The 16,965-nt window shown below is 40.4% G+C and overlaps 1 protein-coding gene across 1 annotated transcript; it reads right to left on the bottom strand.

Moving 5' to 3' along the window:
* Positions 1 to 1,280: 1,280 nt before the first annotated feature.
* On the bottom strand, positions 1,281 to 11,659 carry NEK2 (NIMA related kinase 2). The gene is made up of 9 exons (XM_071426480.1): positions 11,094 to 11,659; positions 10,720 to 10,937; positions 9,438 to 9,675; positions 8,679 to 8,761; positions 8,301 to 8,427; positions 7,306 to 7,525; positions 6,330 to 6,384; positions 6,174 to 6,247; positions 1,281 to 3,760 (listed from the first exon to the last, which is right to left on the bottom strand). Exons 1-9 carry the CDS (start codon positions 11,502 to 11,504, stop codon positions 3,537 to 3,539), a joined length of 1,650 nt encoding a protein of 549 aa, XP_071282581.1. The 5' UTR covers positions 11,505 to 11,659; the 3' UTR covers positions 1,281 to 3,536.
* Between the last annotated feature and the right edge of the window lie 5,306 nt (positions 11,660 to 16,965).

The raw sequence follows: 16,965 nt of genomic DNA, 5'->3' as shown, positions 1-16,965 counted from the left end.
TGGACCACAGGGATACCCTGTAAGCCATAAACTCCCCACAATCTGTGGCAAACACTGAAGGCTGAGCCATCAACCCTAAGCAATAACCACTAAAGCTGGGTGAAAACCTGGAAATGCTGCCACTGGTGTTTTACAACTTTCTTTGGAGGTGGAGAACATGACAGAGAACAGTGTGTTCTGGCTGTCAGATAGTGGTTTTGAGAAGTTTTATATGCTATTACACCTAGACCCTATTAACACCCTGTGCAGGGAGTACTGGATCTCTGGCACAGCATAGGCTCCACTGATGGCATCGTGGTCCCCCCACATATTTTCCTCATTCCTTTGTTGAAATGGGTGATGAGCAACAGCCAAAGGTCTGCCACAGGTGGAGAAATGCAGATTTACCACTGTAGAGAAGATACTTCTAGGGTACAGGGGCCATAATTGCCACAGGGACCAAAGAGATGGAGACTCAGAAGTGGCATCTCTCACTTCTATGAAGAAGCTTGATGGTCCTCTATATTTATGTCTGATTTTCATTAAGTTTCTTATGTGCCCAGCTGGCCAGCACTTTCCCACTGTTTAAGTGCTGTTCAACTGGCTGCAGAGAGGACAGGGCATAACTATTAAAAACCAGGAGACTGGACTGTATTTTTCAAAGATGATGCAACTTCCCCTCCTGGCTATCCTTGATGTTTCTATGCATATAAAACTTCTGCAATTTCAGAGGTGCTCACAACTAATCATATTATTAAAATTCCTGTATTAAACAGTAATTAATTTCTCTCACAACATTCCACAGTGTACACTGTTATTATCATCCCGTAAGGCTTAAGCTGTACCATATCCATATGTACACACTTCCCTTCCCTAAGACATTAGTATATCCATCAGCATGATGGCAATGTTTTGGAAGCACTCCATAAGCAGTCACCATTCCTATAAATGTTCTTTTTGTGAATGTTCTATTTCCTGAATATGTTTGAAAATTGCATCCTGAGTGTGATTCCAATGCTACACACGTTCTATTGGAAAAACAATAACACCCTTGTAGGAAAACGTGAATTTCAGTATTCCAAAGCAAAAATCCTGAGGGAGAATGAAGACCATCTCCAGGATGCCTTTTACTATGTTTGACTCGTACTGGTAGGAAGTTCTTATTTCAAAAACCTCAAGAAATACCGCATTTATCATATTAGAGTGATAATACTTCAAGAAGATGCTGTAAGGAATACAGTTAAACAGCTTAATGCTACAGTTGTAACCTAAGCTGTTCTCATTTATTACTGCCACTGTGATTGATACAGTTTGCACACTCTGTAGCATTTTGGATTCATAACAGTGTAGTTGTAAAGCAGGACTTTGTTTCAGCTATTTTTATAATGCATGCATAAAAGATGCAAAATGGCAAATCGGAGATAATTATAATTAATTGCACCAGCAAGTACTAAAGCATCCGTAGCCAAAGAAAGTCAGCATCTTGCAACAACGTGCTTAGAACAAACCAGGTAAAAATAAATGTAAACAAGATATTAGATTTTGAATGTATATATAATAGAGGATGTTCTTATAAATGACAAGGCAACAGTGCCATCTTGAGGTTACTAGAGTGCTAAAGGAAGAGGAATGCCACAGACAGTGCTCTCTCAAGGCATTTTACTTTTAAATACAGAAACGTGAGTTCCAAGAGAAAAAAAAATGCCCTCAAGCCATTTTCTTACCTTGGTTGTGTTAAAAGCAAAGCATTTGTAAATGCCAGCCCTTTCACAAGATGGTTAGAGGGATGGAGCACCTCCACTATAAGAAAGATTAAGAGTATTGGGATTGTTCAGCCCGGAGAAGGCTTTGGGGTGACCTAACTGTGGCCCTCCCATACCTGAACAGAGCCTAAAAGAAAGATGGCAGTCTGTTCACAAGAGCATGTTGTGACAAGACAAGGGGGAATGGTTTTTAACCGAGAGTAAGCTTAGACTAGATTCTAGGAAGGAATTCTTTGCTGTGAGGGTGGTGAGGCACTGGAACAGATTGCCCAGAGAAATTATGGATGTTTCTTGGATGGTTCCTGGCAGTGTTCAAGGCCAGGCTGGATGGAGTTCTGAGCAACCTGGTCTAGTGAAGTGTCCCTGTCCATGGCAGTGAGGTTGGAACCAGATGATCTGTAAGGTCCCTCCCAACTCAAACCATTCTGTGACTCTATGAATACAGTCTCTCATGAATCAGTATTCATTTTCTTGGCTGCCTGTTTTCCTCCTTTCGCTGATACCTGCATTTTATAGACAAAATATTCCTGAATCCTTTGTATTTTTTCCAATTGTACAGCCACCACTGTATCCTACCCTTTAATGTTTTATGGGTTAAGCCATAAAGATCCACATGAAGGCCAGAACTGCCGTGTAGTGCAATGCAGTGATTTAGGCACAGAACAGAAAAACCTGAGTGTGCAAACATGGTGACAAAGTAGGGATTTACCCTCCACATACATGTGAGAAACTTCAGAAATATGAAAGAATGCAGAGGAAAGCTGCACTGATCCACATGGCACATTCCCACAACACCTACTGCTAGGGAATGACCAACAAAACATTGATAGTTTTAGATTAGCAAACAAAATAGTCATGTCTAACTCTTTTAAGCAAAGGCTGTGGTGAAAACAGCAACCACTCCACAAGGAAATGTTAAGTTCTGCTGGGTTGTTAAGGATCTGCTAGAGCAGATCTGTTGTTGGGTTACACAAGTTATTCAAGAAAATAAGGATTTACTATTTAAAGGACAACTGCCCCACCCCAAACCCCAGATGCTAATCCACTGGATGGTGTCCCATCCTGGACAGCAGTCTCAGAGGATCAGTTTATAACAGTTTTAAGGCAAGGCAAAGAAGGTGCTATTTCAAATGCCCTGCCCTGCCAGAGGCCTTGTAGGAGGATGGACAAGGCATTCAGCTGCTCAGGCAGAAAGGAATATAAACTCAGAAGTTATGTTATTCTGACCCATCCCACACATTAGCCAAAACATAAAATTAAAAGTAACCTGCTTTGATAGAGCACTTACTTAGTAGGAAGAGATGCATAAAATCTTTGTGCTCTTTTGTTAAAAAATATTTACAAGTGCAGAAAAGAAGGCACTGTTTTCCCACATATACAGAATAGCAACACTTCCTTTATCAACAACTGTGCATTACATACAGCATTTTAACCTACAGACTATAAATCTCTGTACATTTTTCACCTGAAAAGTTTTTCACATCAGATTTTAAACAAATAATTTATATGTATTCATTCTTTATATTTTCAGAAGAGTAAAGTATGGTAAACAGGAGGACCAAAATATTTTTCTTTAATAATACAATTAATTCAGTTTGTTTTATTTGGTATCAAAAGTACCTATTTTCATCATATAGCATCTTATGCATTTTTCATAAACTACCTGTCATAAACGAAGAGTTTGTAAAGCTGCTAAAATAATTTCTCAGTAGGTTCTAGCTTAAGAGAGGGAGGCACAAGTATCTGCCTATACATTTAATCTTCCTTTCAAAGATAAATGTATCTGTTACAGTTTCAACGCATGCCCAAGATTTGTCTGCTCTTTAGTTGATAGTTTTTTTCCAGTTCAGCCAGTGCTTGAGCCCGTAGATTTGCAGCATAGAGGCGCCTTTTGAGATCAGAGCTTTTCCCTTTGGAAAGGAAATAGTTTTCCATATTATGAGGTACAGCTTTCTCTTCAGTTCCATCAGAGTGTAAGTTCTTCTTGGTTGTAGAAAGGGGAAGCAGGAGTGCGTTATCTTAAGAAATCAAAAAGTACTGCATTAGTGCATCTTCCAGCATTTATTGCTTTTAACCCTGATGCCCAATTTGTCATCTACCTATGGCTTTAAGTCATCTAATTAAATGCATCTCTGTTAATAGCAACAATTATTTTCTGAGAAAAAAATTGAAAACAAGCCTTTAAATGATCATGGTAAAAAGATATATGCCATAGTAGTTTTTAGGGTGCACCTCCCAATACCTAAGGAAAGATTAGTTGATTAAGGAAAGAAGACATGTTTCTTCTGAAGGACAGGAATTAAATAAACAGTAACATAAGCCAGTTCCAAAAGAAAATGCAAAATGCATTTTCAGCTACTGAAAAAACTTGTCTTTGCTTCACAGCAGGGGCAGACTCAACCTGGCCAGTGGTTTTTGTACTTCACCCACATCATTCCAACTCTATCCTTGTATTAAGTCACTGGGGTACAAATTAGGCTCTGACTTGATGAGTAATGAGTTTAGGTGAATTAAAAATTAAGAAGCTGCTTTCACTGCAGCCTTCAGAACAGGAATTTTCAAAGCATATCCTATAGCATGCCACCATCAAAAGGCAGTTAATACTCAAGAGTAGAAAAATTGCCATCAAAAACTATTACAACAGCTGAGTTGCCTCACATAAGAGCCAACTTCACAAGGCCCAACTTAAGGTGTGATTTTTATTCAAAGGTCTAACTATTCTAATCTCAACACTGAAGCCTTAATTGTCAATTTATGAGGCTACAGCAAAGATGCAATAAGCACAAAAGAAGTTTAAAAGCCAGTAAATATTTCAGCATTTTTAGCTTCATTAGTATAAGTCAGGTCTGTTTTAACATTAAATGGTTCACTAAGAATCAGAACATCCCTGTAAAAATAGGGCAGTGTCTAGGACACAGTCTTAGAAAACAGGAATATTGGTATTCCATTTTATTGTCAAGTGAGCCACCCAATGGACTTCTAGGAGAAACCAGGGATCTAAGAGATGTGTGAGATGCAATCCAGTTGTGAAAAATACAGCAATATTTGAGCAACTGAAAACACAAGCAAGCAATCTTAGTACCACTACTGGAGAACACTTGGGCCATTTGTATGAGAATAGGAATAATTTTAGAAACAGTGTTACAAGAGCACCATGGAGTGAAATAGAAGGGCAGCAAATCACATGCTCTACAGATATTGCAAAATTTGGTCAGTTTTATAATAACTATGTTCACTTTGCTGCATTATCCAGCTTGAGGTATTAACCACGCAAACAGGTTTTGCCTATCCTCAAAAACTAATATGCCTGGTAAGGTCAAAATATCATGTAAAGAGGTAGGAAATGCAGAAGAGAACAGAAGTAAGAGCTGAAGCTCATTTGCCTTCAGTCATCCAGTTTTAGATGCAACATCAGAAAGCCAAAAGCAAGTTTGTTCTCAAATTCTTTAATGTGTCGATGTCAGACAAGATGTTGAGAGACGGGTGGAATTCCCAAAGTTGACAGAAATGTTAGGTACAGCTCAAGGAGCACTCCCTTTCTAGGGGCATTTTACTTGTGTCCTTTTCTGCTCTGATAGGCATTTCTTGGAAAAAAAAAAAAAGCTACTTCAGTTTTATTTGCTTTGGAGGCAGTGACATGCTTATCTTGCTTTATCAGACCAAAACTAAATGAAGAGAGTGTTACTGCATGTTAAAGAGTGTTCACGCATCTTTGTTCTAGAGTACTACTTCTGACCCAGCCCTTCACTATCCCTACCACTATTTAAAAAGGCATTTAGATACTTGAATATTATTTGTAATAATAAAAGATGGGAGCAAGGAACAGATGATACCCTTATGATAGCTAAGAACAAACAACCAAGGGCAAAGTGAGTATAAAATACTACTATAAAACAGATTGGATTAGACGTAGGCAGGAAGTGTTTTAGTACATTTTCAAATATGAGTTTTTCTTTTTATAATAGCAATGTGTATTCTTCATAGTTTATATGATGCACCCACCAGTCATAGCTGGGTCCCTTGCAAAAAAATATTTCCCATGTTGAAGCTTTTGGAAGTTTAATGAAAACTGAATTTATTAGACATGTGCAATTTTATTTAAATTAACTAAATCAAAGGTCTGTAAAAAGACATCCATACATAAAATAAGTGCAACTCTGAGAAAGGTTTGGGTCACCACAAGAACCTAATTTCTCAGACAGCACAAAACTGCAGTGCAAACAGCGCTAACTCAGGCTTATGGTTGAGCATCACTCATTAAGTCCTTCTGCAAAGCAGAAAATCAAAAGTCTCTTCTCAACCTTGCAGCCATAAGTGGGCTTTGCCTTGCCCCAAGGGGACTGTGGCGAGCACGCTGAGCACCAGGGGATTTCTTCTGCTCACACCAGACTACATCGACCCGTGCAAGCGCCTGCCGGAGTATTTGCATACCTGGGCCTTCCGCGCACGTTACCTCCTGCTGCTGCTGCTTCTGGAGACTGCACCTCTTCAGCAGGCTTTCAGCTCTGGTTTGGGAAGAGAAGTTTAAGCTTTTTGTTGTAAGACTGTAAAGCTTCTAATATAGACTATTATAGGTTAGTAAGATACCTAGCAAGTTTGTCCTCTGCCAGTCTCTCCCGAACACTGAGCTCCCGTTCTCTCTCTGGAAGCAGAAATATGGCAGTATGCAGCGTGAACATGTAAATGTTAGAGTGACTGTGCATGGTGGGCTTCTCTTACAGGGAAAGACAGCAGTAATAGCCAGTCAGGTGCACCCACACTTCTCATGCTATGGCTCTAAACAAAGGTAACTGCTGTGTAGATACACCTCTATCAAGGCACTAATAAAGCACTAACAAGTACTCTGAAATGCCAGGCACGCTTCTGTCCCAAACTCTGACGTGTCTGCAACAACAAAGAGACAGCAACTTTCTATTCTGCACATGAACTCATGGCACACATGACACCAGGTTTAAATATTTATATATCAGATATTATAATTCAGCTATGATTTAACACCCTGCTTACATCAGCAGCAGCTGTTATTCAGGCTCAGATAAAAAAATACATATGGTAAAAAACTGTATTGCAGAGCCTACTGCATATGCAGAGAGATATTTCATGTGGAGGAAATACCAACACTTGAGGACAAGCCACCTATAGACTTCTATGAAAGCAGTTGACAGTTTACTCAAAGATTTTTTTTTCCAGCATGAGGCTCACCTTAGGTTACATGTTAGAATAGGCAATGTTTACTTACACAGCAGGTGAAAAAGCAACCTACACTGCACAGTGCAGACCCTACATTTCTGTATACTTTCCTAGCTGCCACTCAGGTTTAATAATCTTCACAAACCAGATTTCCATATCCAAACTACCAATTCTATCTTAGTAACTTCAAAAAGAAGCTAGTATAGCAGAGTAAGCCCCTGGCATTCTTGGTCTTGAGACAATTCTAGTGGTGAATGCAGGACTACAGTATCTTAGTTCATTAAAATGAGGGTTGTGAAAACTGTCTACTTTTTCTTCCTCCAACTGAATCAGAATCCCATTGCCACCCCCTTCCCAAAATGGAATAGCATACGCTCCAGACGTTGTTCTCTCTCTTTAATGGCTTGCTCTCGCTCCTGTAATTGTTGCTCCTTTCGTTTCAGCTCATTTACTACAACATCTGAGAATTGCAGCCTTTCTGGCTCCCATATTTTGAAGCCTCTTCTTTCAGAATTCTGTTTTTGTTCTTCTGTTGCCACATCTTCTATCAAGGGGTGCCGCAGAATATCTTCAACAGAAGGTCGGCAGTAATCCTAAAGGAAATTAGGAAACGGAAAGGCATTACCAACAGGTTCCATCTGTAAGAAGAAACAGTGAGGCCAGAGATTTCCAAGCAAGATCAGCTAAGGTGCTACAAAGAAGCAGAGAGGAGAAAACTGGAGTTAGGAAGCTGCAGCACAGCAAGATGATAAAAGCCAAGGGAGAAGGCTGCTACCAGCCATCAGATCTAGAGCTTCAGGACTGTGTCTCCCAGCCCAGGGACCCTCTCCCTGCAGAGTCAGAAGGGGGTGGGTGAGCCTGCAGAGGAGGCTGTCAGCACATTCCTCAGCAAACACTCTGCTGAACAATCCATGCCTACTGGAGGCTTGGGCACTTGTTACAGCTTCATTGCCCCTGCCATGTTCTTCTCAATACCTCCACACCAGCTGTGGGGGAACAAGCTATACATTAGCCATATAACGCCAACCCCAAAATGAAGAAAAAACAGCCCCTTCCAGCTCCTAGACACACTGGAACCATTTTAACCCTGAAGTTATAAGGCCTCAATAAGCATGCAATCAGGAAATCCCATGTAAGCCAATATTGAGGCCGCCTTTTGGCATCCTGTGACCCTGGCATGACACTTGAGCTGCTGCCTCTGATGGACTCAGAGTAAACTCCTCCCTCCTTCCTCTACAAGTGACACTGCCAGTGACAAGGTGATAACTACCACTACTTCAGGTAGGCTTGTTTCATGATTGAGAAGAAAAACTAGTATTTCAATGCTAGCTCAAATCATAGGTGGGAAAATTAGTAATTGGTTCTTACCTTTACATTCAGCATGTCCTTGAGAAGGTCGTTCAGCTCCTCTGAGTAACGATATGGTATTCGCCTGACCCTTCCTTCCCTTATCTTTTCTGCCAGCTCCTTTTGGCTGAAAGCTGTAAATGGAGGCCTGAAGAAGAAAATTTTTCTTGGATTCTTTCAGTAGTTTTACAGGACTTATTTGCAGGGAAAAGAAAGTATCAGACTATGAAAAAAAACCCGCAGTCAAGGTTTGTTTTGACTATCTGATGTCAAGACCAATAGAGAAATAAAAATCTAGGACTAGTCTCTGAAAGCTTTAAGCTTTCATCTACACAAAGTATAATCACACCTACATTAGCAGTTATGTTTCCACATTTGTTACCACACTACCATACTTACGAGAGAGCACATAATTCATACACAATACATCCCAGCGACCAGATGTCAGATTTCTCATTGTATGACAAGTAGTTCATTTGTTCCTAAAGAAAGAGAACAATCTTGGGTTTATTAACAGAGACATGGTTCCACTATTGCAGGATAATCCATGGTTATTCAAACCTGAAATAAACATTATATACTGGAGCAACTTCTAATATTCCATCTTAATTAATATCCATATCTACTCTTACTAGAAGGATTTTAACTATTAGTGGCACTGTAGAAGACTGAAGTGTTGCACCAATCTTTAATTGGTGCAACTCTCAGTCAACATTAATTTTTCCCACACAAAGTGCCCTGTATCAGGGAAAAAAGTAATTCCTGCTCATTTCCACTACAACTTAAAATCCTACCATTAGAAGGTAATTTAATAAGCTCTTTACCTTAACAGTATGAAGCATAAAAGCTCTCTAACTTCCCTGTTCCTTTTCAGGAACAATATACTCCAACACTTCTAGTGTCTGAAGAATATAACAAAACTTATACAGCAAAGAGCAACTGTTATTAGAAGGAAGCTGATTGTGTTGGGAAGAAAGGAGATGAAAATGACTGCAGAATAACCTTATCTCCAGAACACACATACTTTATGAAAAAGTCACCTGCATTTAAGGCCAATAAGGCCTCATTAAAACCTCCCAAATATTCATGGACTCTGAGACCAACAGAGCACACCTTGGAGGGGCAAAGGGAAGATAATGTATAGAAGGGAGGTCTTACTGGAGACATGTAATATGGAGTGCCAACAAACGTTGTGGCAAAGCTGGTGTCATGGTGCAATATCCTGGCCAGCCCAAAGTCTCCAAGTTTCACATTCTGTTGGCCATCTAGAAAGACATTTGCTGGTTTCAGGTCCCGGTGCACAGTGACCGCACCATCACTCCGTCTGTGACACTCCTTCAGGGCCAACGTTAACTGAGTCAGCACTCGGAGAACAAAGCTTTCATCCAAGAAATGCCTGGAAAATGAACACATTGTTTAATGGATTTTCTGAACACACATCAGTTTGATTAGTCACTGCCACTTTTAGTTTCATAACTTTTTTCATAGTACTATCATAAAACACCACTCAAATAAGCACCATCAGCAACAGGCATCTATGTATTCTACCTTTAAAACTGTTTTTTTATAAAAATCACTACAAATATATTAGATGACATTGAGGCTTTCATTGCAGAATCCCTGCAGTATTTTCTTCCTCCCCCATATCATCTAACAAACACATAGCATTTTCACTATTTACAAACATCAATTTGATGCTTTTGTGATGAGATCTGTCCCTTTGATCACTTAAGATAACAATATGTTGTCACTTGTTAATAATGAGCAACATACAGTAACAGCCAAAACAGGGCTGATTGTTCAATACAAACTCCCTTAAATGAAAACAACGATGCTGGTAGGCAGCTGCACAACTGTTTTAGACTACCCTCAAAAAGTAATAGGTGGTGTCATGTACTTGTTTGACCTAAGAATGTGAAAACTGACACTATACTTAAGTAGGATGCTAAGTCTAAGATTAGACCAAGGTGAGGACTTATCAACTTGATGTCTCTCCAAGCTTTACATATAGGCAGACAAAATAGCTTTTCACAGTGCATGCAAAATCACTCCTCCCTTCCACATGCTTTGGCGTCCTCATAAATTCCAGGGTCCCAGGAGTTTTACTCATGGGGAGAACCATGCTGCCTGTCAAAAGGAGCTGTAACCTCCTGGCTTATGTTCTTAACCCCATTTATAGCCAGAAACCCCTCAACAGCTTCTGCCTCACAGAAGAGCTCGGGGTTTCTTACTACTTCAGCACCAACACCCAATCCGGTGATGCAGCCAATAGCACAGTTCCCATAGCTGCTTTAACTTTGTACAAAACCTTTCACATTTGAGAAGAGCTGTTGAGTCCAAAGTCTTAAACCCGAAACTGCTCAGAAGTTACAAAGTAAGTTTCCCTTCTCTCCGGGCTGCCCAAGCCCCGTGCCAGACACTCCAAACACATTCCACATGCCTTTCTTTGGCGCACTTGGCGATGAGGCTGGCCAGGTCTCCCCCGTCGCAGTACTCCATGACGATGTACAGGGTGGTGCTGCTCCTGTCGATGATGCGATCGTAGTAGCGCACGATGTTCGGGTGCCGCAGCTCCCTCAGCAGGTTCACCTCCGACACGAGCATCTGCTTCTCCGACTCCGTCATCGCGCCATAGTCCAGCTCCTTCCATACCAAGATCTGCGGAGGCACAAACACCCTGGGGAGTGACCGGGACAGCGGCCAGGCCCGCGCGGCTGCCAGAGCCGCCCGCGTGTCGCGGAGAGCCGCCAGCACCGGGGAGGGACGCACGGCAGCGGTAAAGCTGCGCTGCCGCCGGTTCCGCCTCCTGCTCACCTTGCCGTCGGCCTTGCGGCGCACCTTGCGGCACTTCCCATAGGAGCCGGCGCCGATGGTGAGCAGCACCTCGTAGTCGTCGGGGCGGCCGGGCATGGCGGGGAGCGCACGGACCGCCCCGGGCCGCGCGGGCCCCTGCGCTCGAGCCGCGCCGTTCAAACGCACCGCCCCGCCCGCCCATTGGCCGCACCGCCCTCGCGCCGCGCCCGCCCATTGGCTGCGCTGCCGTAAACAGCGCCCGCGAGGCCCGGCGGGTACGGCCGTTACCGCCGGGGGCGGGGCCAGCGCCCATCGCGAGACCGGGGCGGGGCCAGGCCGCCCCTCTGGCCCCGCCCCGTGGCCGAGGGAGACGCCCTCGGCTGCTTTGCCGGCTGCTTCCCCTTCGTTTCCGCGACTTTTTCTCTTTTCCATTTTTCTTCCCTTTCCTTTCTTGTCCTTCCCTTCTTCCTGGTTAGACAAATCACCGGGCCTGCAGGTATCAATAAGTCACATATTCATAGCTCCTCAGGAAAGGGTCGGTTTTTTCCATCAAAAATAACAGCAAATCATCGCCTTTCCTAAAATGCTTACATCTGTTAGATAGATAATGATAGATAATTTCACTATTCAAAAATGCTAAAAAAAACTTAAGCTGTTTAAAATAATGTGAATCTAGTCTGGATTTATTGCAGTCTACAGCTTCTTCATGAAGGGAGGAGCAGGGACAGGCACTGATCTCTGCTCTGTGGTGACAGCGACAGGACCTGAGGGAATGGCCTGAAGCTGTGTCAGGGGTGGTTTAGGCTGGGTATTAGAAAAACGTTCTTCACATATAGGGTTCCAGCTGGCCCCTGGAACAGGCTCCCAAGGGAAGTGGTCACAGCACCAGCCTGATGGAGCCCAAGAAGTGTTTGAGCAAAGCTCTGAGGCCCATGGTGTGACTTTTGGGTTGTCCTGTGCAGGGCCAGGAGTTGGACTCGAAGATCCTTGTGGGTCCCTTCCAACTCAGTATGTTCTGTAAAAATCATCCTTTAAAACTAGTGTGGAAAATTTCCTCAATAAATTTTCTTCAAAAACTCACTGATTAATAACTACCAAAGTCATGGCAGCTCTCCTGTCCCACCACATGTGAACAGCCATGCTACATCATACACAAACCACCTGCTGAAAACAAACCAAAGCATGTAATGACTTAAAATTTGGAAAATGCAAACTGTGGGTCCACATCCAAACTTTGAGCCAGCAAATACTATGGTTACCTTAAATGGCACCGAGTAACACCACAATCTACGAATGGCATTATATACATTTTAAGAAGAATGTAGTGTATTTTCTAGCATCATTTATGATAAGGAATGATACCAAGGTGCAGTTCTGGATGCAATTTAATCTCTATCCATGTGGCAGTAGCTGTGACTGGAACAGCAAAGCATAATTATCGTGACCCGGGCTGGAAGGGACCCTGAAGATCATCTTGTTCTAGCTCCCTGCCATGGGCAGGGACATGTTTCCTGAATCAGGTGTGAAAGGGAACAGTTGTATGTCCTGACCTAGAAATTTAGCAATAGGACTGAGTAGTTCCTCATTTTGCATCTCCAAGTGGTCTCAATTATTCCCAATTTTGTTTCAGCTTTGAAATAGGTTTGAGTAGGTCTCATGCTATGACTGAATATTTATGAAATATTCTTCTATTAGTCTTTAGAAAAATCAAAACCTTTACTTTTGTCATCAGGAGGCACAAAAACTCCTGCTGGCCATTATAAAAATTGTATAGACTTCCATCTGTAAGAATAAATGGTCATTCCAGGAAAAAATGAGCAAATGAATTCTACAGTGTAAAGATATTTTGGTTTTGTAATTAATGAGTAACAGGGTAATCAAAAGGGTTCGTGTTTATTACTGATTTCAATTACCTTGAAAGAAAATCCTCACCTGCACCATTAGCATAGTGAATAAATTATGGCATTGCACAATAAAAGAGACAAGCAGTGCAGGATGTATTATTCAGGCTGTAAGCTTCATTACTGGTTTCAAATATCTCCATTTCCAACTTCTGTATGTTCAAATTAGCAAAAGGTCATCATGCATTCCCACTGGTATCAATGGGAGCCTTTCTATTTATATTTCAAAAGAAATAGAGTAGGATTTCAATACTGTGTTTTGTCTAGGCACTATCTTAAAAGTTTCTTTAGAAATGTTGGTTTGAATCAGAGAAATGTCAAAATGTCATGCTTCAAAAGCCAGCAGCAGAGCCATTTTATTTTTGGCTAATTTTGAGAAAAATGCATTTCTAAAAGTGGTTATTAGAATTTTTGACAGGGACTCCATTTTCTGTCTTTCTGATTTTCACGCTTATAAAAATAAGATTTTTTTTCCTTTTTATATATGGACAAGTGAGCCTAGACACAGAATAATCCCAAAACTATGTCTCAAGTTCAAAATGGGGGCCTCTTTTGTCATGTTTTTTCAATTCTGGTCTCTAGTTCAGGAGCAACTCTCAGATTTCTAGTCCTGAAAATACATGTGCTGACTCCAGGCCCTCAAAAGCCACCAAATAGTTCTCAATAACATATTTATAATGTTGCTTCTAATATTATATCCTGCTTTTTAATTTTTTAACATCAAATTTCACAAATTATTTCCCAAAACTTAAACAAAATAAAAGTACTCTTTGGTAGTTGCCCACCAAAGTTTTCCAGTTTTGATGACATCTGTCCTTTGTGCTGTAAGGAGTACATTTTCTCTTATTCCAGGACCTAGTTATTTGACAAAATACTAAGTGCTGAAGATAAATAGTATGGTAGGCAATTTGATTTTTCTTCAAAGATACTTTCTTTTTTGCACGTGGAAATGGGTAAAAATAAATGTGTAACACTTTGCTGTGAAAGTCCAACACAATATAATTATACAGACTGATAGTAAAAAAAATTGTGGTAAAGTACTGAAGGAAATTAAGTTCTGTTTCTGGCAGTGGTTTTTTTGTTTGTTTGTTTGTTTTCCAATCAGAGAAGATTGCACAGATTCAGAAAGTGAAAATAAGCTCAATAGGAAAAGTACTTAAAATGAAACCATAACAATTATTAATAATGAAAAATAAATGCACTTTATAAAAATAATTAGAAAAAACAACGAAGATAAATGTTGGTTTTTTTCTTTTCAAAGAGGTGAAAGACATGTAAAGTCATAGTCCAGGATCTCAGAAATGTACCAAAGTCTTCTAGCAAAAAAAGGAGGAGTTGACTATTCAATATTAGATAGGTAAGAGAAATATTTTTACATGACAACAAGAGGACTTATAAATACTGGAGTGCCTGAGACAATGAGTGTTTTGAGTTCATTTTCACCACAGAAGTAGTTTGGGGTTTTTAACATTCAGTTGCATTTCTTACTTATCTTTATGCACATTGGGTTTTTCCCCCCTCACTTTCTCTCATCTCTGTCCATGCCCAGACATTTTACATTTACCCAGGACTGTTGTACACAGATGACATAATTTTTTGGTGACATTATATTTACTGACTTTAACAACAAAAATCATCCACAAGATCAACAAAAACATATAAAATATTGGGATATTAGAGAGAAACACTCTAAAAGGTACCAGAGGATAAAATTTCCCTCTATTGATTTATGAGGGGAACAAAGAACATGTTCATTGAAGAAATTCTGCACAACACAGCCATGGACAGGACAGCAAAGGACCAAATAGAGCAGCATTAATTCTAGTACTTGAGACCATGCTATTTTTCATCTTCTGTAATGCTTGGATTCAAAGGCAACTGGGACTTGAGAGCAATGGGTGCAGCAAGGCAGGCTCCAGTGAGGGAGTTTGTTGCAGCAGCTCTACCTTGAAGGTTTTCCATTACAAATCCTTCAGATGGGAAAACATAAACCCCCATGAAATAAATTCAGCAGCAGGTCAAGTCTTTGCACAGAGGACTGTAAAACTGACAAGCTAAGAGGATGGGAAGCAATGAGGAGGAGACTGAGGAGGAAAGACACATTTTTGCATTTAGAGAGGGGAGTGTATGAATTCTACTGACTCCAGGTTTTTATTATCCATTCCTTATGTTCTGTAAAGTAATATTTAAATAGAGTCCACGGCTGGACATTTTGAAAGTATGTAATTACTTACTCTCTTTCTTGTGATGAAACTAATAGCCCTATATGTTATGTATTCTTCATATATATGCTAATTTTCAAAATAGTATTCATTAACCTCAAGAACAGAAAGTGCTTGAATTGTCATTAAGACCACTATTTAAACTGATTAAAAGACTGATTATTTGATGTGTATAGAACTTCAAAAATGAAATTACAGAGTCTTCTTAAATCCTTAATAAGTCAAAATTTAAAGACATGGGATTGTCTCTAAGGAAGGATTCCAGTATGATCATCCATGATTTCTGTTGGCTTGCTTACCAAGTCATTCCTAGGAAAGCAGAAAAGTTTAGGATCTGTGCCTCAATTTATCCTCTTTTGAAAGGGAAATTTTTCTGATTAAAATTCATATCTAGGAGCTCTCAAAATGCTCAAAAAATGCTTTAAGTGATACAGTAAGTAAATATTTTGCTTTAAGTGAAACAGTAAGTAAGTAAAGCTGCTTAATTTTTTTTAAAGCAACAATATTAGAGTTTCTTATTGTGGAACAGCTAGCCTCAAATGTTTTTCCATGAATTTATTTGTACTTATAGTCCCTTCAAATATGTTGGGAGAATTTCAATATATTTCAAGAAAGTTTTTCAACCATCACCAGAATTCCATGCACCATTATTGTCACAGATATTTTCATTATGAGGTCAGTCACTATTTCTCTAACTCCCAATGTCTACAAACCCATGATATAATCCCAATAATAAGATTCCTCCCTGCCTTGTTTCTTCTTTGAGAGAAAAATGCACAGAATTCACATTAAAGTCACACCATGAGCAATGATGGCAGAATCTCTTCCAGGTTCTCTCCCAGGTCATCACACCTGCAAAATGTGGTGCAGCTCCAGCTTTCCCTGAATGCAGCACCTTTCTGTACACCTGGAAGGGATGGTCCCAAGGCAGTGTGGGAGTGTGCAGAGCCTCTGGGAACAGGTAACACACACAGGAGCTGATGGCAAATGTAGTCACCTACTTTTGCTGGCAGCTCTAACAACCATCCTGGGGGCAAGAGGCCTTCATTCTCAATCACATGATGATAAAGTTGAAAATACAGACATAAAAAAATTATTGGAAAAAAATAATTGGCTTGAGATTGTGAAATATTTTTTGAAAGTTTGAAATGTTGTGCTGATTATCCTGTCACCAAAATTCTGAGATAGATTGTAGCCAGGGAAATGTTAGGAATTTGACAGCTTGGGAAAATCACTGACATTTTATGCACTCTGCACGGTATTTTGCCTTTTACATTTTAACAAAAATGTGTACTTAGCTAAGGACTATTCTCCTTGCTTCCATAAGTGGCAGAGCAGTGTCAGGGAGACTGTCATCAGGGTTTTGTTTACAGTAAACAAAGACTATTCATCCTTCTGTTACTCTCTTCTCCCTCTCAGAATCGTCTAGTTTGAAGAGTCTTTTCCACTATGCTGTTTCTGTTATTAAGCTTCCAAATGAATTGTTGTATTCATCAGTGGGAGGCTTTATAAATAAAAGAGAGAAGAGTAGGAGGAACAAAAAACGAAAGAAAGCTTTCTAGCATTTTTATGTTGATAACCTATGTTTTCAGGAAAGTACATAGTAAATGAAGACTTACACTGCATAAAATCCACAAAAACTCTGTGGGTTTCCTAAACCAAAATGTTGTTAAATCAAAAATCTGTCATGTACCTCAGTAGTGTGCAGAAAACCATGCTGTGAAAGGCCAGTGTCCACAAAGGAGACAGAGGAGCCCTGCAAGGATCTGC

Source organism: Agelaius tricolor, unplaced genomic scaffold, assembly GCF_023055355.1.
Source record: "Agelaius tricolor isolate 1412-34295 unplaced genomic scaffold, bAgeTri1.0.p SCAF_1, whole genome shotgun sequence".
NCBI lineage: Eukaryota > Metazoa > Chordata > Aves > Passeriformes > Icteridae > Agelaius > Agelaius tricolor.
The sequence above is the reverse complement of the archived record's forward strand: the minus strand, read 5'-3'. Positions and strand labels throughout refer to the sequence as shown.

Excerpts from the sequence above, each read along its gene's own strand:
- NEK2 (XM_071426480.1), bottom strand. The coding sequence starts at position 11,504 with ATGGAAAAGAGAAAAAGTCGCGGAAACGAAGGGGAAGCAGCCGGCAAA. Across the intron at positions 8,762-9,437 it reads CTCCATATTACATGTCTCCA|GAACAAATGAACTACTTGTC; the intron begins GTAAGACCTCCC and ends CTCTTTCTTTAG. Across the intron at positions 6,385-7,305 it reads GAGAGAACAACGTCTGGAGC|AGAGAGAACGGGAGCTCAGT; the intron begins GTATGCTATTCC and ends TTCTGCTTCCAG.